Here is a 25,255-nt window from a genome sequence, read left to right on the forward strand (position 1 = left end):
TCGCATACTCCAGAATGACTTGGTGAAGAGGCCCCTGTGTTTTTAGAAACGCTATAATTAATACAAGATTACATTTACCATGAGATACCTCATATTTCACCCCAGGGTAACTCGGAAAGTCCTTGCTACTCCGTAGGCTGAACGACTTCTCTTAGGCATTCAGATTAGTGAAAAACCCCAGATCACCTAGCTGTAGGGCCCAATATAGTGGCTTAGCGAAGGCACCCGTAGTGCATGAGGGCCCAAGCTCCAGGGGCCCGAAGCACTGTGCCCTAGCCTGAGAGCTCCTAAGCATGGCGGGAGGGGGGGCTGCTCCATGTACTTTGCAAGGGGGCCCCTCAAGTATTGTTACGCCTCTGACCACTATGTATATAACCGCATTTCCTCAGGTTCACCTAGTTGTAGGGACCACTATCTATAGCGTAGCAAAGGCCTCCACAGCCCCGCAGTGCATTTGGGCCTTTGAGCTCTTGTGGGCCCCTCAGCACTGTACCCTGGTCTGAGAGCTCCTAAGAAAGGCCAGAGGGGGCTCCTCCATGTACTTTGCAAGGGGCGCCCTCAAGTTTTGGTGCGCCACTGACCACTATGTTTTCGTTCACATTTCCTCAGGCACGCTTTTTGCATCTTACCTTTTTATAGCATGCTCACCAAAAAAAGTACTACCTTTGCCCTGCAATAATGTATAGATTAAACCCATTTAAATCTGCATCATACTTGACATACGTTTCTTAGAAACTCAACTGAGCTTCTTCCTTTTAGGAAAGAATTAAAAACATGGCTATTTACTTAACTGGTCATCGCAGCTAATGGTCAAAGATGCTCTATTGGTTGGTAGCGTAAATCGCCAGGACACCTCAGGGTAACAGAGGGCTTTAAAAATTTCAGTAACATATCATAACATAACATGTGGTCTGGAGCACTGGTATCTTCCCTACGCAGCCCTTATAAAGTGCCTTCTCTGCAAATATATCTGACTAGCAAAATCTTCCCTCTGCATCCATCTATTGCTTCCTGAAGATTGAAGAGATACTTACCCGTCAGGCATTTCGTTTTGCATATTGTAAGTAATAATCCCAATTTTTTCTCTGGGAAACCACCAAAGGTAGCTGTGCAGGCTATTTTTTATCAACTTGTGAGTTTAACCTGCCTATGACTCTGTTGAATTAACAACATCGAAAGGGTCACGGTAACGGAACGAAAAAACAGTAAATCCTCTGAAATGGAAATAATTTTTTTTTGTAACAGGCAGCACATCTAGGGTTGAAATTTGATCTGTCAACTGGCTAGTGAGTATGACCAAACCTCTATTCTGGAAAGAAGTTGGTCACATAACATCTTTTTCTTCAAGAAAATCCATGGTGTGGCAAACAGGCAATGACACAGCCAATTTGTCTGGCTGTAACGTGCCACACATGTAAACACAGGCCTTCATAAATACTTTTGACTTGCACTGCATACACAAGTGCTGTCTATCACATTAAATACAACCCTAATGGCTTTGTCAGTGCTGTGGAAAAAAGTTGAAAAAAATAATTGGTTTCTGTATGGCACGTATATGATAGATAATTTAATGTGACCAACAGTGTGATGAGTGAATGCACTATTCAGATGTAAAATAGCTCCGCATGCATTTCAATAAAAGCTCTTCCTGGAAGTTGGAAGAAAACCCTAAATAAGCAGGAGCTTGTGGAGAGGGAGTAACACTATTTTGGGGAGCCAAAGCCCATTCTTTGTAGTAGTAGTAAGCTTTATTTCGATATAAAAACATATCATAAAAGCAGGACATTATACATAAAAACAATTTAACAATTATCAAGACAAAGCAACCTACATTTCATTTTTTTAAAAAGCATCTCATTGTTTTCCACAAAAAAAACAGTGGATAAGTAAATAAAGAAGGGAACACATTACTGGATCGTCAATTGTTTCGCAGTTCTTATGCGCCAAGCCCAGCCTAGGAATTTTGCCAAACAGATGGCAAAAAAGGGTCTAGCATCTGTAAGCAGTATTCTTATGGCTTCCAAATGAGAGCGAGTTCCCAGGCTCCTACAAAGAGGCTTCAACCACCTCCGTCTAGGGGCCACATAGGCTCTACACTCAAACAACAAGTGGGCAACAGATTCAACTTTTAACTCACAGAATGGGCAATAAGGTACAGTTTGCAGGGGTGGTTTCCAGGTAGATGTAAACTTACATAAAGGTAATACCCCGACCCTGAATTTGAAATACAATGCCCTGTCGTGTGAGCTATAGATCAGATCCAAATAGGGTTCCCTATAGGGGATTTCTTTAGCTACCAAAAAATTGGCGACAGATTTAGGATGATTAGTTTTGCCTACTCTCTCATTGTCCACCCATGACCAATAGGCCTTCTTCAGTACTTGTTTTGGAGGTGCTGTTTTATTTTCCCACGCAGCTCCTAGGCCCAGCTTATACAGTAGCCTCTTGACCTCCCTAAGCCAGGTGACCTTATGCCAACCTGGTAGAGACAATAGATCATTTAGGGCATCTGCATAGCTGTGGAGTTTGGGGACATTCCAGATTCTGGACCATAGCAAGAGAGGGCGTAATTTGGCTTGCTCACAGATTGGGCGGGTGCCTGCGTCCAGCAAAAGTGGGATTGTGGGAGTACTGTGGGGTAACCTCATCAGATCTTTATGGAAGTTATTTTCTAAGTGGGCCAAAGTGTCCACTCTCTGAGTGCCCCAAAGTTCTGCGCCGTACAGTGCTGCACTCACAACCCTTCCCCTGTAAATATCAAGAAGTGCCCCGATTGGTTTTGTGGAGGAAGCACGCTGTTCTTTGAGCAGGGCACCAACAACCCTCTTGTGGATCAAAAACACTTTTTGATGGTGTGCCTTCCAACTCATACTATCGCTAAGACGTATACCCAGATAGTCAAATTCTTTGACTCTTTCTAATGGAACAGAGTCTAGGACGGGGGGTTTAACAAATTTCTTGGGGGGGTTGAGGACAAGGAATTTGGTCTTACCAATATTTATAGCCAATCCCTTGTTGTCACAGAAGGCCTTGAAACTGGAGAGCAATGACTGTATGCCCGCAGGTGATTTCGAAATCAGGAGGGTGTCGTCCGCAAACAGGAGCGTCGGGATTTTCCTTCCAGCCAGGGATGGTGCATCTGCTGGATGTTGAAGGAGATGCTCCACCACTCCGTTGACGTAAAGAGAGAACAGAGTGGGGACAAGCACACACCCCTGGCGGACGCCCCTGTCTACTGGGATACGAGGTGTTTTTTCTCCCTGGGCACCCCATCTAATTTGGGCAAAAATTGCTGTCATGAAATTTTATGAGCAAGGCCAGCAAGTAGGGAGGTAGACCTAACCCATCGAGGACCTTCCACAATAATGCACGTGGGACCAGGTCGAAAGCTGTTCTTAAGTCTATAAAGACTAGATACAAACTGCCCCCTCCTAGCACCACTATTTTCCAATAAAGCATTAAAAGGCGGAATGTCTGCTCTACAGTGCCTGTCCCCGTTCTAAAGCCTGCTTGAAAATCAGACAGAATCTGATTTTCGTCCACACACTGCAGAATCCTGCCCAATACCACTTTCCCCGCTACCTTTTGCATCGAGTCCAGCAAACTGATGGGGCGATAGTTAGCTGGGTCGTCCCTGCAGCCTTTCTTAAAAATGGGGACGACCTCAGCGCCCCTCCATGAATCAGGGAAAGACCCCCCCACCATAACCTCATTAAGAAGTGCAGCAATTAATTTGCTCCAGAATGAAGGGTTATTCTTTATCAGGTCGCCCGGGATCCCATCAGGGCCTGCCGCTTTATTGGGAACAATACACCTGAATGCCTTCTCTACTTCCAAGCTAGTAAATAAGCCATCATTCGGCGGGAAATCTGTGGAGCTAGACAATGGGACCAAAACTGGTTGGAATGGCCCTGAAGGAGCTGAATACAGTTTCGAGAAGTGGGCAAACCAAGCATCGCCAGGGATATTACAGGTCAACTGTTGGTCAATGGGCTTTTCCCTAGATCTTAGCAAGTCCCAAAACCCCTTGGCATCTATCCTTGTGCTTGCCTCCGTTAAGTCCCGCCAAAAATTGAAATCATGAGCCTGCTTGGCCTCAATCACAGTTTTTCTATAAAGTTTCCTTGCGGACCTGATGTTGGCTTGATCTTTTTTTTTTACTGCGGCAACAAGACCACCCTTAGCGGTTCGACATTTGGATGTAAACCACTTTTCTCTTGCCCTTGGAGCTCCTTTTGAAGCAGATCTGGAGCTGGGTTTGGGAATGATGAACAACCCGCTTAGTGCCGTTATAGTCTCTGAAAATAGCGGTAAGACCTTCTTACTAGTGGGATTTAAGGCGTCAAGCCGAGGTTCTGCCTCTGTTACAATGATTCCGGCTTGCGTCATCCTTGCCTCGTCTGCCGAGACTCTAGCCCATTTCAAACGCCTGCCACAGTTTGAGGGAAGAATCTCGTGTGAAGCTTTCCATGCATGGTTTGAAGAGTCTTGATTCCCAGCTTGCCAGGGGATAGAGATAGTTAAAGAAAGAGGGTTGTGGTCGCTATCACAAGTCTCTATAACCTCCATGTCGTGGTGGTATGGCCAGAGGTTCTAGTTGAGCATGATAAAGTCAATTCTAGATGAGTGACCCGTCCTGTTGTATGTGTGGGCACCCATGGAATCCGATTTGGAACGACCGTTCGTTGATCTTAAGTTGTGTTCCATACAAAGAGCATTTATGTCAATTGCGCTTTGTGTCCTTTTAGGGATCGGTTCAAGGTTCAAGATAGGAATGCCCCTCCTGGTATCCTCATCGTAGGTATCCAGAATGTCTTCCTTAGCTAAAGGCTCAAAACAGCAATTAAAATCGCCTGCAAGAAGGACAAGAGAGTCAGTGTTACAGGCAGCCAAGTTGTTGCTTAAGCCTATTGGATTTAAAGGTGATGCTCCACTCCTGGTACCCCTCAGGTAGAGATTAAATAGTTCTAGCTTCCTTCCCCCTTTACAATGTAGTGATATCCATTGAAGGTCAGATGATTGGGTGGTCCTTTGGGATACACTAAGACCCAGTGCTATACTAATCCATATGAGAAGACCGCCGGATGGGCGTCCTTTAGATCCTTGATGATGGACAGCCGGGACAAAGTGGGTCGAGAAACCCACTCTATGTCTTGGTTCCTGGCACCAAGTTTCCTGTAGGAGGCAAATGTCATAAGGTGCCAGGAAAGCATTCCATTCCGGGATATCAAAGTTGCGCGCGAGACCTGCCACATTCCAGCTTAGAATCTTCAAAAAAGGTTCACCAGATGTAGAGTGTTTAGGTGGGTGGTTAAGCAAGGAAAGATTTATCACGGCCGGTGTAAATGGTCCTGGAAGGATCTCAGTCTGGTGGAAGATTGGGGTCGCAGCTCTATCAAGCGGGTTATTCTCCACTGAATCAGATTGAACAGGAAGAGGGGGGATCAAGCAAGATAGATCTGTCCACATTTCCGTTCTATTGTGGTCTAAAATATTCGATTTGGTCGGCCCCCTGTCAACGGATGAGCTGTTCAAAGGCCCGCCTTGGCTTGTTGGAAAGCCATGAGTTAGATTTTCAACATTATCTACAGCCTGCAATGTCGTTGCTTTATCCAATTGTGGGTAGACAGGGGGCATAGAGAGTCAATCAACCTCCTCTAGGCCACCAAATCTGTTGTAGGTTGAGAGGCCATTCCAGCGTGGGAGAGTATTCTTTTGCCTCATCGGATGACTATTCCATGAGCGATGCTGTACCAGTGACCAGTTATCCACTTGGGTGTGGACTTGCCGTGGAGGGTAGAAGTAGGATAGCGGCCTTGGTATGACTGAGGATTCTTCGCTACTCGGCCAGGAACAAATATGATGTGCCGTGTGCAGGTCCTCAAAGGTTACAACTACACAGTCCCCTGGTTTAGACTTCTTTGTTGGACCCACCCAGGGTATTCTGCGGACCATCAGTACTCGACTTCTTCTACCATTGGGAATAGGCCTATTAACGTTGAGCCAATGCATTATTTTATTTTTCAATGACCAATGGTTTTCATGTTGGTCAATGTCGATCACAGGAACGCCTGTCAACACGACCACATAGTCATTGGCCTCTGGGGGGAGATCGATGTATCCCCCTCTAAAATTATCTTTGGGACGAGGGTCCTGGGTTTCAACAGGGTGAGGTCTAGAAAGTACTCCCGAATTTGGATTTGCTACTTGGGGCTTGGAACTCCGTTTGGGAACCTGGGGTTTGGGGGCCTGAGGTTTAGCGGTAGTGGAAGCTTGGTCCACGGCCACAGTCCTCGGTTTAGGAACAGGCCTTGCAGCAACTGGAGCTGGAAGTGGGTGCTGCACAGTTTGCAAGACAGGAGCTAGTGGTATTGGGTCAGTTGGAAGCAGGCCCTGATTTTCAAGACTTCTCAAGCCGAGAGTGGCCAGAGCAATAATGCTCTTCTCCATCTCGAGCAAGTTGTTTTCTATCCTCGACAATCTTAGGTCAAGGGGTGAGAGAAGTTTCTTTAATGTTTCCCAAACTTGATCTATAAATTCCCTATCATTACTACCCAGGCCCTCTGCCTGCAGGCCCTCATCTTCTAGAATGGTGGTGGGGGGTGTAACTGGGCCCTCTCCCTTGCCTTGACATGGTGGCTGTATACTCGACAAACACTCTGGTAAAACATTAGGTGCCGGGGCATTAGTCAGTGTCAGATGTTGGGAGACTGCAACTTTTGCCTTCTTCCGAGAATAGGCTGAGCGTGAGTTGCGTTTTCTTTTAGGTTGTGTGCCGCTAGCACAAGTGGTAATTGGGAAGGCTTGAGGGGGTGGGTTAAGGGTAAAACACTGGGCATCAGAAGGAGCAGGGCAAATTGTCCCTTCTGCAGTAGGTGATTGCTCCAAGGGCATGGTGGGAGTAGAAGCGATCGGGGGCTGGTGGACATCGGCCTGCGTGATAATACTGTTATGACGAGCAGGACGCTCTGGAGTGACAGAAGTGGCTATATGGCCTAAGGAGGATTTTTTTGAAAGTGCAAATACTTGGGACAACCTTCTTGCAGCTACTAGTTCTGGGAAACCCGGGTTTGAGGTTTAGATATTTCTTCATCTATGGCTATATTTGTGCGGGTGATAAAATCATCCATAGGGCCACAAATTTGTGAGCCGCCTTTGGGGGCCTTACTGCGTGTCACCCTAGTGCTCATGGTGCTTAAGGTGAAGGGGATCTCGTCGCTCAAACATACAAAATAAGGTGTAACAGTTTTATCTTGCCTGTGTCAGCGCGAGAATACAGTAATCAGGATGATGGGAGTAAGGGGGGTGGGCCAGGGCCGTCCTCTGCCGTCCTCGAACGGCCTCAAACGGCCCGCTCTTTGCCCGGTCTTAGCCCCGGGCACTCCCGCGCGCTCCCGCGCAGCGTGGGAGCTCCGTATTTGTAAATCCAGGGACCAATGGGCTGGGATGAAGGGGGTGGGGCGAGGCGGTCAGGGAGAGCGGGCCCAGATGACTCGGCCACTCACGCACACCGGGACTCCTGGGAATGCGAGTCCCGGTTGCCGCTCGCAGCCCTTCGACCTTACACAAGTCCCACCGAGGCTCCAAGCACAGGTAATCGAAAGCGGGACCCACGGAGTGGTTTCCGGGAGCCGTGGGTAGGGGAGCCTTCGCTATTAGCAGCGCCGTCCAATTTGGTAGAAAGAGTGTCCCAAGAGGCAGCAAGTCCAAGCCCCTTTACAGCAGATGGGGGTGGGGCGAGGCGGTCAGGGAGAGCGGGGCCAGATGACTCGGCCACTCACGCACACCGGGACTCCTGGGAATGCGAGTCCCGGTTGCCGCTCGCAGCCCTTCGACCTTACACAAGTCCCACCGAGGCTCCAAGCACAGGTAATCCGAAGCGGGACCCGCGGAGCGGGTTCCGCGAGGCGTGGGTAGGTGAGCCTTCGCTATTAGCAGCGCCGTCCAATTTGGTAGAAAGAGTGTCCCAAGAGGCAGCAAGTCCAAGCCCCTTTACAGCAGATGGGGGTGGGGCGAGGCGGTCAGGGAGAGCGGGGCCAGATGACTCGGCCACTCACGCACACCGGGACTCCTGGGAATGCGAGTCCCGGTTGCCGCTCGCAGCCCTTCGACCTTACACAAGTTCCACCGAGGCTCCAAGCACAGGTAATCCGAAGCGGGACCCGCGGAGCGGGTTCCGCGAGGCGTGGGTAGGTGAGCCTTCGCTATTAGCAGCGCCGTCCAATTTGGTAGAAAGAGTGTCCCTTCTTTGTATACTTTAATGAACTGGTAACAATATATCATTGAGACAGCGGGCTTCACTGTCAAACGTAATAAAGCTGATGTGCAATTTTGATCTCAGCATAAAAGGGAGTTATCTGTCAAAAATGCTCCTGGTTGCTTGGGGAGGCCGTAGGGCAGGTGGTTGCGCAACACGTTTGCTCTTTAGCTGAATTTTTGCAACTCTTGAGTCCTGAATAGCAAACAGCCTCATTAAACTATTGCAAACTCACCATTGATTAGCCTGGGCTAGTTGCAGAACTTATTCCTGGGATGATGCAGAGGGTTTAAGGGTCAAACATGAGTAATGTGGAGTCTAATCCAAGTTTATAAAAGTGATCAACATTTATTTACTAACACCTCTAGAATTTGGGGAAAACATTTTTTATTTCGAGGAGAAAAATGTTTTGCCTTATTTGAAAGAAGTTAGTCGTTTAAAACCAATAAAAGTAAAGCAGTGAAAAGTGGTAAAAGTGTCACAAAATATAAGTACCTACAGTTAATATCTAGGCCTACCCGCGAGTGCCTGTCGTCAGTGTAGCTTTGGGTGTGAGCCAGTCACATGTCTCCAACTTTGCCTACTTCCGAGTTCTGGGTGAGTAGCAGAGTACAGAGCTTAGGAAGAAGGGGACATCAAATCCAGATGAATATGAGTTGCTGAGCCCCCATCCTGCTTGCATTTACCATTGCAAGTGCACAGTTCAAAGCCATATATAGGAAAACATGTTTTGGGTTTATCGAAATATCTTGTGAAGATTACCAACACATCCCACCATACTCTGTACGATAATTGCATTTTCTTGCTTGTTGTTCCTAATATCCTTTTGCTACTAATAGATTTTTCTGATGGTTACATGCCATAGCATTTTATGATGTCCTACGATATTACCGATCCAAATCTGTGTTAATAGCAGAAGTGCAGAAGAATGTTCATTCAACAAAATTCATTTATGCCTCCAATGTCACACTCTAAATTAGCCAATTGCTGCATGGGTAGATTTTTACGTAATCGCATCACTTTTGAATGGAAAAAAAAGTAATCAAATGAAAACAAAAAAATACTGGAGAAGACATTAAGTAAAATTCCAGAAAAACTGCTCACTGTTTTTACTCTTTAATATAGAATACCCTGGCAATTATGCAGATCGTGTGATAAAAATACCTTGATATTGCCATTTAAAAAGTAATTGGTATCAGGTTCTGTAACATTGTAAAATCTGTTGGTGTCATCTGTATCACTCCCTTTAGTGAATTGACGCGTCACCTGCATCTGGATAAGCTTGTTTGTTTGCTCTCCTGGTTAATGCACCTTCTGCAATGCAACCTACCAGTAACTTATTCAAACCTGGTTTGTGCAGACCAGCATTTCATCATTGTGAGGTCGATAATAAAAAATACACGTGATAGGTAGTCCCTGTCAGCACAGTCTTACGCTGTTGGGATTTATAGATAATATACTTGATATTATTAGGAGTTAATAGTATGAGTATCTTTATTATTATTGTTATTATCTTTATGAGTATTAATATTAATAAATATAAATAAATGGCACGTAATGTTCCAGGTTGGAGTGATGTGTAAATCTTTATTCAGCAGCCTAAAAGAAGTATACAATTCTGTTTGCTTTTACAGGCATTAAGCACAGGTTCCTTAGAATATATGCCAGGGGCAGATGTATGCAGTTCATCTGGTGGAGTAAGTTTTCAAAATCTTTTAATCACATGAAAAATATGTTTGCTGATAACACATCACTGGGCAGCACATACGTGATTTGATTACTTCTATGCTGTGTTTTGGTGTTTACGTAGATTTGCTTTGTGTGTGTCTGATGTTCATATGTCTTGCTTGTGGTGAAACTATGACAAACCATCAATACTGACGTCGATTGTTACAAGAACAGAATATACTAACACGGTTGACTTGGCAAGTATTGCAAAAATGTATTGAAAGAAGTGTGAGAATCATCAAAAATGCTGTTATTGGTTGGAAACTATATTAGGTTATTCTTAGTGGTAATTTACCAATTTAGTACCATAAAACTGTGTTGAACAGACAGAAAATGTAAATCCTGTAGATTTTCTACCGAAAGGTGTGTATACTGATTTCTTCTCAAATTGGACTGTGCTTCACCATGAAATTCATTATGGTAAGGGTATGTGAAATGTAACATTTGCTGGCACACCTTTGCAGAGTGACAAACCTGGTAAAGTTATGCAAACTTTGCAAAACTTCATGAGAGAGCAAAGGGTTTTGTTGATAAATCTACCCATGACAATATTTTTTTTAAAAGATATTTCTCCGGTAAAAAAAAACTTTATCTGCATGACATTACTTTCCAGGATTATTTCCTCTCTTTTATTGTTAAATTTGCAAAGGTTACGAAGTTTGTAAGGTTTTGAAAAATGAGATTAGTGATGGAAAATGTCTTTAAGTTAACCCACCGCCAGGTTTAAGGGTGATTTGCTTTGCAGAAGCTCGCTCTACAATCCTAAATCATGCATTCATATACATATAATTCACCTGAACTCGCTGGTGCAAGATGCTGAACGACTTTAGGTTTAATTCACAAAGGTATTTTCTGCTGGAAACATGTTTACAAATGAAAATGCCTCCAGTAGCACCTGGCAATATTCACAAAAGTATTTGCTGCACGGTTCCCCACCATGGGTGCGCAGAAATCTACAGTAGGAAATCCTGTGCAACGGGTGGAAAGTGGGCATTACAAGGTGAGGTGTAAGTTGTAACCCCAACAACCCTCATAAAGATATATATTTTGGGCATTTACAAACTCAAATCTGACCTCTTCTCACTCTAGAAATAGTTGAAAATGTACTCAAGCCAGGGGCTGAAGAAACTCTCCTTCCACGACGAGAAAGGGAATGGATCACCCCTAGATTTCTTGGTGGTTGCGGTAAATTTTGTATAAACAGAGAAGAAAAAAGAAAAAAGAGTGCATTTGCCCAGTTTGCTCCATTCTCATGTGCTTAAATCTGTTGCAGAAAGGTAATTGAGGTCCACAGGAGATTTAAAGTGGCATTTGCAGTAATACACCTATATGCTTGCACCTTGTGCTGCTTTCTAGGAGCCCTTCTGGGTATGCTTGGTAACTGAAAAAAAGCTTACAATTACATTCCGGAGATTATGTAAAACTTCACAAATACTTTTATGGTTTTAAAAAGTGAATCAAACTCTTAGATTTTGGCAGATGGTAACACAACCATAAATTAGTAGTGCTCTCGAGTCTTTCCCCATTGAAGGCTTTCTCCTGCCCCACTCACAGGGGGGTAAATGTTGAATTTTTGCTATAGGAGCTTTAGACAGCTCTGCCAACAGAGTGTTTTTACGTAACAGTCTGCCTGCAGTGGGGCTGCTGGGTGACAGCAGTGGTAGCACTCAGATCTATTTAGGGTGGAGCTACCACTGCTGTTTTTTCCTTCCGGGGATCCTGATGCAAAACATGCTGGTCCAGGATGGAAAATGTTCCAAAAAGATGAGTCCCGTAGACATTCTTTGTTTGAAAGAAAAGACTCATCTAAGTGTGAAATGGCAAAGCTCATTGGCTTACTGGTCTTCAATCATATCTTCTCTTTCAGTGGTGCTTCTGTCAGGGGCTCGTGCTTGCAGTTCTCCTTAAAAATGGAAGGATCCAACTCAACAGTAGCAGATTGGCTGTAGCCCTGGTCAAAATGGAAGATCACAAAGTCACTATATGCTACTGTGTGCACCAAATACAGAAGATGCAAGATAAGAGATTACAACTGAATTAGCAGTCTTGCATATTCTGTATTTGGTGCACACAGTCAACGTATAGTGACTTTTTAGGTCTTGCAGAGAGACCTAATGCCGCCCATCCACAAAGCTGACTTTTACGATGAGGATTTTCAACAGTTCACGTGAATCCCAATCACGTGACCTGCTTTCATGCACGAGCCTTCCCCCTGCCAGCAGTCTTTCTCCCTTCACAGCCATCTGTTCCTCTCTCCCCGCCCCCCGCCGTCACTTATTCACGGCTGCAGGCCGTCCTAATTGCTTTTTTTTTCAGCCTGGCTACTTCAAAGGGTTCGGGTTCGGCTGCCCCGCCCCCTGCAATGCAGAGAGCTTCTTTTGCGTTTCTGAGTGCTCTCTCTCCCTGCTTCGGTCTGGGCCAGTAGATAATCACTTGTGCACGGATCTAGCTCTCTGACTCCCCCCGCCGTCACTTATTCACGGCCGCAGGCCGTGACTCGTTTTATTGCTTGTTTTCTTCTTGTTTATCTTTCATTTTGATCAGGGCTACTCTATATTGACATTCAACTGTAAGAACCCAGATATATGCTTTTAAGGAGGCATTTCTCTAGCTATTTTTGTAAGAATTCCTTAACTAGAGTTATAAGGTGCAAGAAGAAATCTTTCTTAATACGAAAGATCTGGGAAATGTCAATCTGAGCGGTGGTTTCCTTCTGCCCATCCAGTTGGCTAAATATTTTTTTATGGCAGTTTGATCTGAATTAACCCAAAGTGTATCCAAGCTGTAAGTTAACTGACAATTTCAGGAGATGCTTCTGCCATATCTTGCTAGAGTATTGCTAGTGAAGAACCGAAAATAAAGTGTGTTGCCTTCCAATTAGTATTCAGTTCTCCATGCATTTAATAATGTGACCATTATTTAATTTTCATCCTCCCGGTATTTGTGGTTACTGAATAACACAAACTCTAATATACAGTGCTTAATTTGAGTGGGTGGTTGCGGCACTAGTTTTTGGGGACTGGCACCTAGTTAAAATCCACGCACGGGCCATTATATGAATCTGATTTCTGATGCATGTGATAGAGGGATTGAATCCACTAGTTGTGTTATAATAGCCATTTGTAAAGTGTGGAAGACAGCAGGCACTGTCACCTTCTGCCTCACTGAATCGTTAGTCTAGGAGACACATTTTAATTTAGCAGGACTGGAGTAGTCTGGTTGCATAGCTACTTTCAACCTGGCTCATAAATAGCCTAGAAATATACATTTTATTACCTCCCAAAGGACCTACCATTAGACTCGATCAAAGATTTTTTCTCCATGTAATGAAGGAGCACACAAACCTCTCTATTTTGTCCAAATGTTAGACCTTTGTATCATACGGCTACTTTTGCTATTGAATTGTAGAATGCCACCAGCCGTGTCAAGTGCCACGCATGTCGCTTTAAGGTAATGTAATTTAAACTAAGCTCCAGCGCTAAGGCATGAGTGGGAATTTGTTGTCATGCAAACAAGAGGAAGAGGTTGTGCATGGCTTTTTTGCTCTTTTTAATTAGCTGTCAAACAGTGACACCTAGTGGCAGCCAGCTCCATTGGTCAAAACAGCGGTAAGAGCTCTGCTGACACATGGGCAGGCTTACATAAGAATCAGGCCTCAGAGTGGGGCAGCTTAACACTTGCCGACTGTAGTGCGTGGGTGCAAACTGTAGTGTGACTGTAGTAGGATGACCTGCAAACATTTATGTTTGTTGGTGCATGCAGGTTCAGTTTAAGGAAATGAAAAATAACTTACATATCTGAACTTTCCACCGCCAACAGGTGGGAAAAGACATTGAATGAGAAATACTAGTCAAGTCAAGTCAAAAAGATTTATTGCATAATATTAATTAAAATTATTACAATTTACACATAATAAAAAAATGTTAATTCGAAATGTAATACATTCTGCTAAAATAGTTTCTCCTCCCCAGTTTGGAAATAATGTAAAATTATGTTTAAAAAAACTTTCTTCCAGAGATACTCCGCTATCTAAAGTTCTCGGATTGATTTTACAAGTTCCTGCAAGCTTTTACAATCCCTGGCCTTAGGGCGGCCTAGTGTCCCGCCTCTTGGGCAATCCCCTGTTCAGCTTGGGTCAAACATTTTTTCACCTCTGCCAGAAACTTAGTTCCTCTGCACGCCATGATGATAGAACTCCCTCCCAGCCAACTTGTTACAGCTTGTCTGCAGGAACGGATCTTTAGCTCATTAAAGATGGATTTCAGAAGTCTTTGCCTCTGTGCCATAAGTGGGCTCAGGAGGGCAGTAGGTCCTTCGAGATTTGCATACCCATCCTATAGTCCATAAAAGCTCTTTTTAGATGCTTGTTGAAATGGGAAGTTAAATAAGCATGTGGTTTTCCTGCTGTGAAGGAATTTATAATAGACCAGCCGTGTCGCCGTTTTATAAATGTATCTTTATTTTCTTGAAAAGATTTCTTTTTAGCTGCCATGTTGGACGATCTACTTAAGCTTACTTTGTCCATCCCGGCTTCCCATGCTGCTTCCAACTCCAGCTCTTTCACACAGACTTTCAAGTACTTTCCCCAGGTGCACGGGGTTCCGGACTCCCCTTGATTTTTTATTTCTTCCCAGCTTAGCCAGTCCATTGAATCTGGGTCTGCAGATCTGAGTTTGTTGCACAGTTTTACGAAGCCGCTCATGCTCCTGTATTTCTGGTTTTGCAGACCAAATTCGAGCCTAACTTGCGAAGCTGAGGCACATTTTGGGAGATTAAAAACAACTTTATAGATTTTAGTTTGTAGGTCATTTAGTACCTCGGCTTCCTTGCCACACCAGGTGACCAGACCATAGGACAGGGTGGGCAGAATTTGGGCCGACATGACTTTCAACAGATGCTTATAATTTGGGCAATCCATTTTTGCATTTAGTAAGCGGTAAGCGAAAATCAGGGCTTGAGCTTTTGTACGTATTGCTGTTTTGTGCTCCATTTGTTTTGCTCCCTGAGATATTATAATTCCGAGGTACTTGATAGACCCTCGTTCTTTCACCTTTGCCCCATTCGCCATCCATGTGTACCTAAGTTTTTTGGGGTCCACTAGACGGACCACTTTTGTTTTTTCTTTGTTTAGGTCCAAACCTTCCTGTTTCAAATAGTTACTAATTTATTTAGTGCTCTTTGTAGTCCTATTGGCGTTTTGCTCAGCAATACTATGCCGTCTGCGTATTGCAGGCAAGGGATTCGATGATTAGACAATGATGGCGGGTGAACTTCATCAGAGTCCAGCACGATTGAGAGGTCGGAAAGGAAGAGGTTGAAAAGAGTAGGCGCTAAAACACAGCCTTGTTTTAGGCCTTGGTGCGTTGGTATGCTCCTCGTTGTATAGGCTCCGTTGCCCAGTTTCATTCTTGCCCAAGTATTTTGGTATAGAGCTTTTATTGCCTTTACGAGATTGGTCGGCACACCCCAGGTCTTTAGTTTTCCCCATAATCGCTCTCTTTTAACCCGGTCGAATGCCGATTTTATGTCGACAAAACAGGCGTACAACCATGCTCCCTTCGCTACCGCTTTGTCCATTAATAATTACAGGCAGGTCAGGTTGGTAATTGTTCCCATCTTCCGCCTGAAGCCTGTTTGCATCCGGGGGATTCTGTTTGTTTCTTCAATCCAATCTTGCAGGTTTAAAAGGATGCAAGAGGCATAAAGCTTTGCCTCCACATCTATTAAAGATATAAGCCTATAGTTTGTTGGTTTACGGTGGTCACCATGTTAAAAAATTGGGTGAATAACACTGATCTTCCAGGATGACGGGACCTGGTCTTCTTTATAAATATGATTGAATAGTGACGTTAGAGTTTCTGCCCAGAAGTCCGGGTCATGTTTAAAGATGGCGTTTGGCAGCCCATTCGGGCCAGCTGCACCTTCTGCCTTTAGTCTTGATATTATTTTACACAGTTCCCCTCTGTTGGTTAATTCCGGGATTTTGAACGCCTCTTTTAAAACCTCCTCTGTCTCTAAGCCTTTGGTATCTATGTTATTCTCTCTGATTGCTTCTTCCTCATTTGTATTTGTTGCCCTAGAATCATTCGTGAAGCCTGCCGCTAATGTGCAATATAGGGTTTGTACGTGCAGGGTCCAAGAATCAGCTCCCACTCCTGCTTCTTGATGGAATTTTGATCTTTTATTTAGATCATTTATTATGCCCCAAAAGTCCTGACTGTTTGGTTGTTTTCCTGCACTTAGGAGTTTATACCACAGCGTTTCCTTGTGGGAGGACTTTGCTGCACTCAGTGACTTTCTATAAGAGCTTCTGGCTTCAATCAGGTTTTCCTTGTTTGTTTGTAACCCCAGTTTTTTTTTGACGGTCTAGTGGTCGGACCTCTTTGGCTACCCTTCTTTTTTTTGTTCTTAATTCCTTGTTAAACCATGGCTCCTTCTTGAAAATAAACTTACTCTGTTTCCCTGATGTTGCTGGAAACTTGTGAAGCAAGTCCAAAATCAATTGCTCTCAATTTTTCACAAGATCTTCATCTTTTTTGGACCCCAAGTCGAGTATTTGAGCTTTTGCGACGGACAGAGTTTTTTCCAACCCCTCTCCTCGCCATTTTAATTTCTTTAAGTTGAATTTTGAAGCCTGGAGTAATAGACTGGGCATATTCGGAGCCAGGGTGGGGACGGTGTTCAAACTACTATATTTTTGCAGGGTTTGTGTTTGGCTGGCGAGGCAGTGGTTGCCAAATGACCTTCTTTTATATGATTTACACTCTCTGCCAGTTCTGACTTTGCAGTCTGATTGATTACCTATTAACTGTGTCAGTTGGGTACATTCAATTCTGGTTTAGAACCTCATCAGTGCATGAGATTATGTGCCTTATTAATGTCAATGGATATAAACATGTTTTAATACAGCCTTATGAATTGCATCCATGTGCAGGAGTTGATATAGCTCACACTACAGTCAATACATTTTGGCCCATCATAGGAATATCAACACAACTTATCTGAGCTGTACTTATGTTCATTGTGTGCAGGGTGGTTCTAGGGACATGCACTCATTAAGTGGACAAAACCGCTGGATTACACTCGCCATCAAATATCACTCAAAGTGTCACACATAAGGCAATCAAGTGTCACACATGAACACAATGAAAACACAGAAATTTCACACTTAAGGAACCAGAAAACTTGACAGCTACGTGCCACTGCTATTAGTCACAATATTTTACATGTATTATATATATTATGTGATATTTTACAACCTTTGGAGCGTATGTGGCGTAAGGGGCAGATCTTCCGACTTTGAAACTTTGGAACCTTAATTATAGAGTCTCAGCAACGGCTCGACAGCCTATGATCCTGTGCCTACAATAATGAGTGCATCATTGTGTAATATAACAGGTGCTCATTGTAACACACTCCAGTACCGTTGTGTTCGAGTTCATGCTATATAAAACTACAAAAACAAATAAATCCTTGTCTTGATCGTCATAAATGACGATGTGGCAACCGATGTCCACAAGATGGCAGTCAAAGGCAAAATAACTGTGTGCTCCTTAACCAGTGTATTTTTGAAATATTTTCCATACACTAAAGAGCGGGTCCTTGGAGAAAGACTGCTGTTCTTTAAAGAAAAACTGCTTAGAATCACAAAATACATGAAATGCTGAGGAGAACGTTTACAAAGAAGTTATTACAGTCTGGTATGTGGTGGAGAGGGCCGGGCTGCTAGAACTGTTTTTTTTTTGCAGTTTTATATAGAGGGAGCTCAAAAAAGGCATTGGAGCGCTATAAATGAGCACCAGTTACATTACACAAGGACACATTCATTTTTTTGTTTTTTTGGGTAGACACAGGAAAAATAAGTGATTTGCCCAGAATCACAGGATGTAGAGTTGAGACTGAGAAGCAAACCTGGTTCCCCATCTCCAAATTCAGTCGCTCTGGCTGTTATGCCACATTCTCCCCAACATTAGAGCTGAAATTAGTCACAGACAGTTAAAGATTACTGGTTGCTAGTAATTCTTGACCCTACTGCCATGTCCAGGACATCGCTGCCTTTTCCTCCAACTGCACATCAAACACCGCTGTCTCCAGTCCACACTAAATGGGGAGGCAAGGATGAGAGGTACCTGGTACACCTGTAAACGGATCGGGCTATCTTTTTCTAGGTGTGGAGTTTTCCAAGACCTTTTGATTTTGCAAAAATTATTCATGTAATATTCTTCTTAATCGGGCTTTTCAGCCAGCACCTTCATCCGTTAGTGTCTGCTATTGAGCGTTTCTTACTTTTCTGTCGTCTGCTATTGCATCTTTATGCAAGGGGCAGTAAGATATCGCACTTCGACCTTTGGCTAACTTTACTATGTGTGAGGACACTTTGCTCTTTCACAAGTAGCACCATCTCCCTCAAAGTAGTCCCTTTTAAATGTACAGGAATTTATATAGCGCAAATCACCGACTGGTTTCTAAGCGCTTGCTTAGGGAACCTGTCCTGGTATTCCCCTGTGAGATAAACCCCGGCAGGGTATCCACAAGGTGAAAGCCAGGCATCCCGCCGCGAGGGGCCGTTGTCGAGATTAAGCAAGCTATTGCCCAGAGTCGCAGAGTGTGAACCCGTGAATCGAGTAGGCACCCGAGCGAGAATTGTCGAGTCCATGGACATTTTAGGACTCAAGACCCCGCTAAGCCGGGAATTGAACCCTGGTCCCGGGCTGACCTCTGCTTCCAGGTCTGCCTCCTCTAACCAGTGAGCCACACTTCTCCACTGCCAGTTACTATGCCAATGTATACTTTTTTCACCTTTTTTTTTATATTGGTGAAGATCCCAGAGCTGGCCCCAAAAACGTTTTACAAATATATTGACCAAAAAGAAAAAATCCAAAGTCGAAAGGATGAATTGGATTCCTCAGGACTTCTTTAAGTGCGGTTTATCTAAGCCATTTGATTCATTGATACACAGGAGACAATACGTTGGGAACATTTAGATTTAACCACATCGGTGCGGTACGATTTACCGCCGGGTGCTGACACCTAATGGAAATGGGTGTGGTCATGACGGAACGGTTCCGTCATGAGCACAGCTCAACCGATGCTCATGACGGAACCGTTCAGTCATGAGCATCGAAGGGGTTAAAGATTCAACAGGCTTCAATGCGAAGCCACTGTGAGGAGTTGGAATTGGGTTAATATGGACAAATCAATGAGTGGCGTAGATTGGGGGAGGGGGGTTAGCATGGAAGACCTCTTTGAGGGGGGCAAGGTGGACTTGGGTAAGCAGGTGAGAAGGGCATTTCCATAGCAAAGTCAGGATAGAACCAGTGGTCGAACGTCACCTGGATGTCTGCCTCAAGGGTGAAGCATTTGACGTTCTCAAAGAACTCAGTTGGATACCTGGCATTCTTAAACCTTTTATCAGCTGCAGCCCGTGCAGTAAGAGAGGTGGGGCAGTGGGGCCGCGTGGGGGTTTTTCCCTCTTGGTCATCTGTTGAATCCCCCACATGCCCCACTGTTATTAACTGCACAGGCTGCGGCTGCCTGTTATTGACATGTAGGCAGTGCTTAATTTGAACCAGTGCTTTCGAGTGCTCAGTACAGCAGTTAATTGGTTTCCGGTGCTTGGCACCGGCACCTAATTGTCAACACCATACATAGAACAGTCCACCACATGGTGGCGCTGCTCATCTAATTTAGAGATGAGCAGATCAACAGTAGTTTAGGAATACAATATACATTATCATTGCTAATATCTGCCTCACCAGCCATTCCTTTAGCCTTGGAGACCTGGAATAGTCTGAACTGTCGCATTTTCATGGCGAGAGAGATAGTTAGCAGTTGTTTTGGCAGCGATGACAAGGGTGGTGGGGAGTGCCAGCTGCAGTGGCCTCCTGATCAGAGCCCTGGCACTTCATATTTTACAAATTAAGCACTGCGGTAGGTGTTTCACCTAGGACAAAACTCTGCCACTGTTGATATCTGTGGTTGATTATGGAGACTGGAGGTGGCAGGGTGAGCAGAAATTCAGCCTTTTTTGATTAAGCTTGCTAGGTGTGTGCTTGTAATTAAGCCATGGTTTACCGGAGGCAAAGTATATGTTTTCCGAGAAAACCTTAAGCTGTGTGTCTTCAGCTTTTTGATAGTTGGCAATGCCTGAGTCAGAGGGTTTGCTATCCTTGTTATCCTATGGATTGTACTTCATGCTGTTTATTATAATTCTGTACTATGTTTATCTATCTCTTTTAATAAAGCTTTCTAAACAAAAAAAAGAGGGTTTGCGATTTGCATAAAATTGTGCATTTCAGGTTGAGGTCCAGGGGCAACCTTGATGTTTTTTCTGGCTCCGCTCATAGCTGAGAATCTGTTTTATACACCTGCAGGGCGTAAAGGGAATTCATTTAACCCAATATTTTCTTTGTGAGTGCTTTATTTTCAGATAGTACTGCTCGGAAACGGTGAATATTTGAGAGACAAAAACTGTGCACACACAATAAATATTAACAGTTGATATCTTTTTAGTGTTCTCAGAGACAATGAGAAAGGGCAGTCGATTTATATTGCACTTGTGTTTATTGCGCCAGCCGACATGTGTTTCATTGGAGTGGAGTACACTCCAAATCTTCAGGGCTAGATCCTAATGGAAAAGGTGGATAATCCCCAACGACTGGTGATAATTCCGACCCAGTCAGGGTGTTGGTAGATATTTCTATGAAACAGCCGGGGAAGTCCAGACGTGCTGTGGAAAAAGTCCAAAGCGACTGGTCTTGTGCCCATAATAGGTCAGGACCGATATGGGCGGAATATAGTTGCAAGATATTTGCTGGTCGGACGGACCGGTAGTAGTTGCTGTCTAAAAAGTCCGAAGGTGTTGATCTGAGTTAATCTGGTTACAATTATCCTCTATGTGCTGATGACCCATCAGCACATAGAGGGCGCCGGTTCGAGCTCCGGGACCATTGACGAGGGCACTTTCCTGAACGGAGCTCCCATTGAGGCAGCGGTTCCCGTTCCGACTCGACCAATCAATAATTTATTGTAACAAGAACTAATGGTGTAGACTATGCACACCTCACTATAGCGTTTTAATCCAAAATCCAAATTGCTAACGATCTGTGTGCAGCGCCTGACTGTGTGTACCTGTTTGTACCTCCCACACTGGTTAAGACAAAATAGGGGCCAGCAGCCAACCGGCCTGCTGGGCACAGGTGGGTACAACTTTAAATTATGTACAATCCATAAATCATGAAAACATAACATTCAATTCTTCTCTCCAAGATTATTTAGTCATTATTACATTACATTTCAACCATGAAAATCTTCTATGATTTCAAATACGAATAGATACAAATTACTGTATTGTTAGTGTTGCGGCAATGAAAACAAAGAATTCACAAGCAATGTCCTTACAAGATTATCAAGAACAAACAACCTTTTGTACATAGATACAGTCATTTGTATGTATTCGTATTTCAAAGGCATAGCATGCTTGCTTGAGTTTGGGGCAGCCCTTGTGCCTGCCCCCAACTCTGCACTAACCCAAAAACTCGGCAGTCAAGGGAAGGAAACAACAATAATAAACCTAGTTTATTATAGTTTATTTTTCGCATTTTATGCTGCCGGAGGGTGGGGGTGGGGGGGATACTCCTTTACGACAGCGGAGGAGCCGCCACTGCAAAATGGAATGGAAGGTGGGATTAAAAACGATTACAAGGCCTATCTTGCCATCTAGAATTGCTTAACTCCACATTGGCTTCCTATAGAAAAAAACACTACTTGAGGTTCACTTTCAAAGAAAGTGAGGGTATCGCAGTTGTAGATTGTCAATCTTTCCAAAATTATTTTGCTACTTTTGTCACTTTACATTAAGTAATGAATCAAGGTGAAACACTGCTGAGGTGTTTCATGCTTGTATGTGCTTTCTCAAAGGTTTTGTTTTCTGAAAATACCTTATTTGCTTGAAACAACGCATACATTTTTGTAATTTGTGTGTGGAAGATGAATATTGATTTCACTACCCAAGTCAAACATTTCCGTCCAAAACCATTTCCATGGAAATATACTTCACATATATCTCACCCACTCTTCACATCCTCAAGACATTGCACGCCACTGGAATAGCGACCAGCAAAAGACTTGAAGCAGTTTGTGCTTATGCCACATCTCAAAAGAACATCCCTGCACCTTGACATTACGGCAAATCCGGCAAAATCACCAGCCTTCACTGGATTAACACAAATCCTAGAAAGAAGAATAGAAACTTGGGTCTAGGTATTCATGAGAGCTCGGCACTTCCTTTATCACTGTCCGTCTGGCGTCTAACACAAAATCAGCATTGCATCTGTTCTATTACTGTATGCGACCGTGTGCTTATGAAAGATGATGATCCCCCTCCTCCCCATCCCGCGCATCCTCAGTGATGTGAGACCCACATTTAGGGGCCGATTATGATCGCGGACGGACTTGCGTCCGTCCGCGATCACTGAGGAGGAGGGGACGTCCGCATGGGCTGCAGAGTCCCCTCCTGTGCGATTAGGATGTGACCGCCACCCTGGCGGTCACATCCTCTATTTTTAACATTGAGGCAGGCACCTCGCATACAAATGCAGGGGGGTACCATAGGTACCCCCCATGTGCACCCCCCACCCCCCACCCCCCCTTCACCTAGGGGGCCCGCAACGGGCCCCCGCAATGAAGTTACACATGCTTTTCCACGACGGAAAAGCCGCCGCGGAAAAGCATGTTTTACATCCCATCCTAATCTGCCTGACGGTGTCTGAGAGACACCGTCACCAGATTAGAGCTTTTCCGCCGCGGTTGTAAGCCAACCGCGGCGGAAAAGCTGCGGACGGAAACCAGGACCCACCAGCCATCCTAATGTGGCGGTGGGTCTTTCGTCAGTCTCTGCGGTTTTTCCGCATCCTCTGGGCCTGCGGTGGCTTCCGCCGGCCCCGAGGATGCGGAAAAACCGCAATCCTAATGAGCCCCTTAATGTGGCCTCTTGCATTATTCTTGTGAATTGTCTACAGGCCTCTGCATTGAACTGCAGCCCCACTCTTGATTGCTTCATTTACTTTTTAGCAACAGATAAAACTCAGTATGTTTCATTAGAAATCAGTCTTGTGTCGCGTTCTTTACAGTTCCTTCATCTACTCTTTCATGTTTAACATTTGCATGGTCCCATCCATGCACTTATTCAGAAGCTCATACATCTGCTGACATGGAGGTGTAACCCATGCTGGGGTGTAGCTTCCTTTGATGCAGCTGGTACAGTGGCACTGGGATCCACGGGCATAGAGGTCCACTGAACCATGATTATTGCTGTATTTCACAGTTTAAACATTGGCCAGGGCCCCATTTCTTAGATAGATCTCCAAAGACCATTTCACAACTATGCTTACATATGGGAAGCCGCAGAATAATATTGAGAATAAGAAGCCTGAAATTAAGCATCTTAAAACATGTAAAGATTAGCCAATAATTTCCATCACTTCTCATGACACCTATATTTTAAAGACTGAGTACCATTTCGGCCAAAGACCTGCATGATTTCTCTCATCATGTCTGCACCAATATACTCATTGAACAATGAACCTTATTTCTATTTATATAACTAAGAAACAGACTTCTTTACTGTAAGAAAGTGGGTTATTAGTTGAGAGGGTTGGAAGCCCCACTCAAATAATAAACACAATCCTTGTCCGGATGAACCACAAAAGGTTCTGGTAGAGTGGCACAAATCAGTCGGGCTTAACTTAGAGGTAATGTGTAAAGTGTGTATGCAGTACCCATAGAGTAATAAGGTGAAAACACCACACAAGAAAATCCCCAAACGAACTAGACAAATAGATTCAATTTAAATAAATAAAATGACATACAAGTGACAAAAAACCAATCAGTAGAAGCAGAGATATGAGTTTTTAAAGTGAAAATAGATCCAAAAAGCACAAAGAGCTACGTGCAGTTTTCTGGGCACACTGAACTGGGGGAAAGTCACAAGTCCAGGCTGACCACAATGAAGTGTGATTCGGATTCAGAGACCATGTTCATCCAGCAAAAAAGTTACCTTCTCAAGTCTGCATGATAAGCTGCTGTTCGTGTTGACAGGGGGCCCCAAAGAGGTTGTTGTCGGCTCGAGGAGCAGGTCAAGTGTTGTGGACGGTTGCTGTTGTAACAAGAAGAGCTGGTCGTTGCTGGAGCTTCACATTGGTGGTCGACACAAACAGGCACTGTCGGCACAAAGTGCAGGTTTTGCTGGAGCCTTGTATTGGTGGTCGGTACAGACGGTCACTGTCGGCAAGAAGAGCAGGTCCCACAGGAGCTTCATGTTGGTGCATGAAGAGGTTGCAAGGAGCCCATAACTTCTGTATCTTCAACTTTTGTATGTGAGGATCACACTCTGATGCTAGCCAAGTGTCAAGGACCTGGGGGACAACTCTTGGGGATCAGCACTCACTTCAGCAGAGGCCTGCAGCAGGGCTCAGGTAGGTCCGGCTGGTGCTGGTCAGCTGAACAGTTGCAGGGAGACCACGGAAAGCTTGTTGTGTCCCTGTAGCTCAAACAGGAAGTTATCAAACTGACCCCTGGAATCCCTTCTGAAGAGCTGGGTTCATGGCATGCTGGTCCAATCTTCCTTCTTCCAACAGCAGGGCAGTCCTTCTTTGGAATCGTTCACAGTTCCATGAGAGATTCATAAGGTGCAACCTTTGCAGCTGGTGCCATCCTTTGTGTGGAGAATCCACTGGCCTACCATCAAAACTGGTGCAGGTCAGGTCCCCTTGCCCTGTTCCTGGCTCCAAACTGACAAATGTAAGGTCGGGTCTGGTGTCAGGTTATTTTGTGTGTGCTGCAGACAGGCTTGTTTGAACTGTAATCATGGCAGGGCACAATTCCCGCCCCCCTACCCTACCACACTTTCCTGTCTTCACACCTAGGCCTCTTTTGTCTCTGTCTGGAATCAATACCCACAACACCACAATCACGCCATTCATGGTCTTGTGACCCTGGACACAGACAGAAAGGCACATTTGGCTTAGGCCAGAAAAAGATAACTATATAAACATACCATTTCCAGAATAGTAACTTAAAATCTGACTTTATCATTAAAGAGGATTTTCAATTACCATTCATTTGACTGGAAACAGCATTTCTCTTTCTGGTCCCAAACTGATGTTATCACTTATTAAGTGTAATGAGGTCACCCAGTGTTATTATATGGGAGAGATAGCCTTACAACAGTGAATAACGGCTTTAAGTTTTTCACGTTCAGGACTTGTAAGA

The 25,255-nt window shown here is 44.4% G+C and overlaps 1 protein-coding gene across 1 annotated transcript in view; it reads left to right on the top strand.

The window, feature by feature from the left end:
• The window catches only part of FGD3 (FYVE, RhoGEF and PH domain containing 3), a 569,969-nt gene that overhangs the window by 481,099 nt on the left and 63,615 nt on the right, over positions 1 to 25,255 (top strand). Inside the window, exon 15 of the mRNA XM_086939157.1 lies at positions 9,892 to 9,954. Within this exon, the coding sequence (XP_086795283.1) occupies positions 9,892 to 9,954 (63 nt within the window). The remainder of the gene's footprint in view (positions 1 to 9,891; positions 9,955 to 25,255) is intronic.

Source organism: Lissotriton vulgaris, chromosome 9 (assembly GCF_964263255.1).
Source record: "Lissotriton vulgaris chromosome 9, aLisVul1.2, whole genome shotgun sequence".
NCBI lineage: Eukaryota > Metazoa > Chordata > Amphibia > Caudata > Salamandridae > Lissotriton > Lissotriton vulgaris.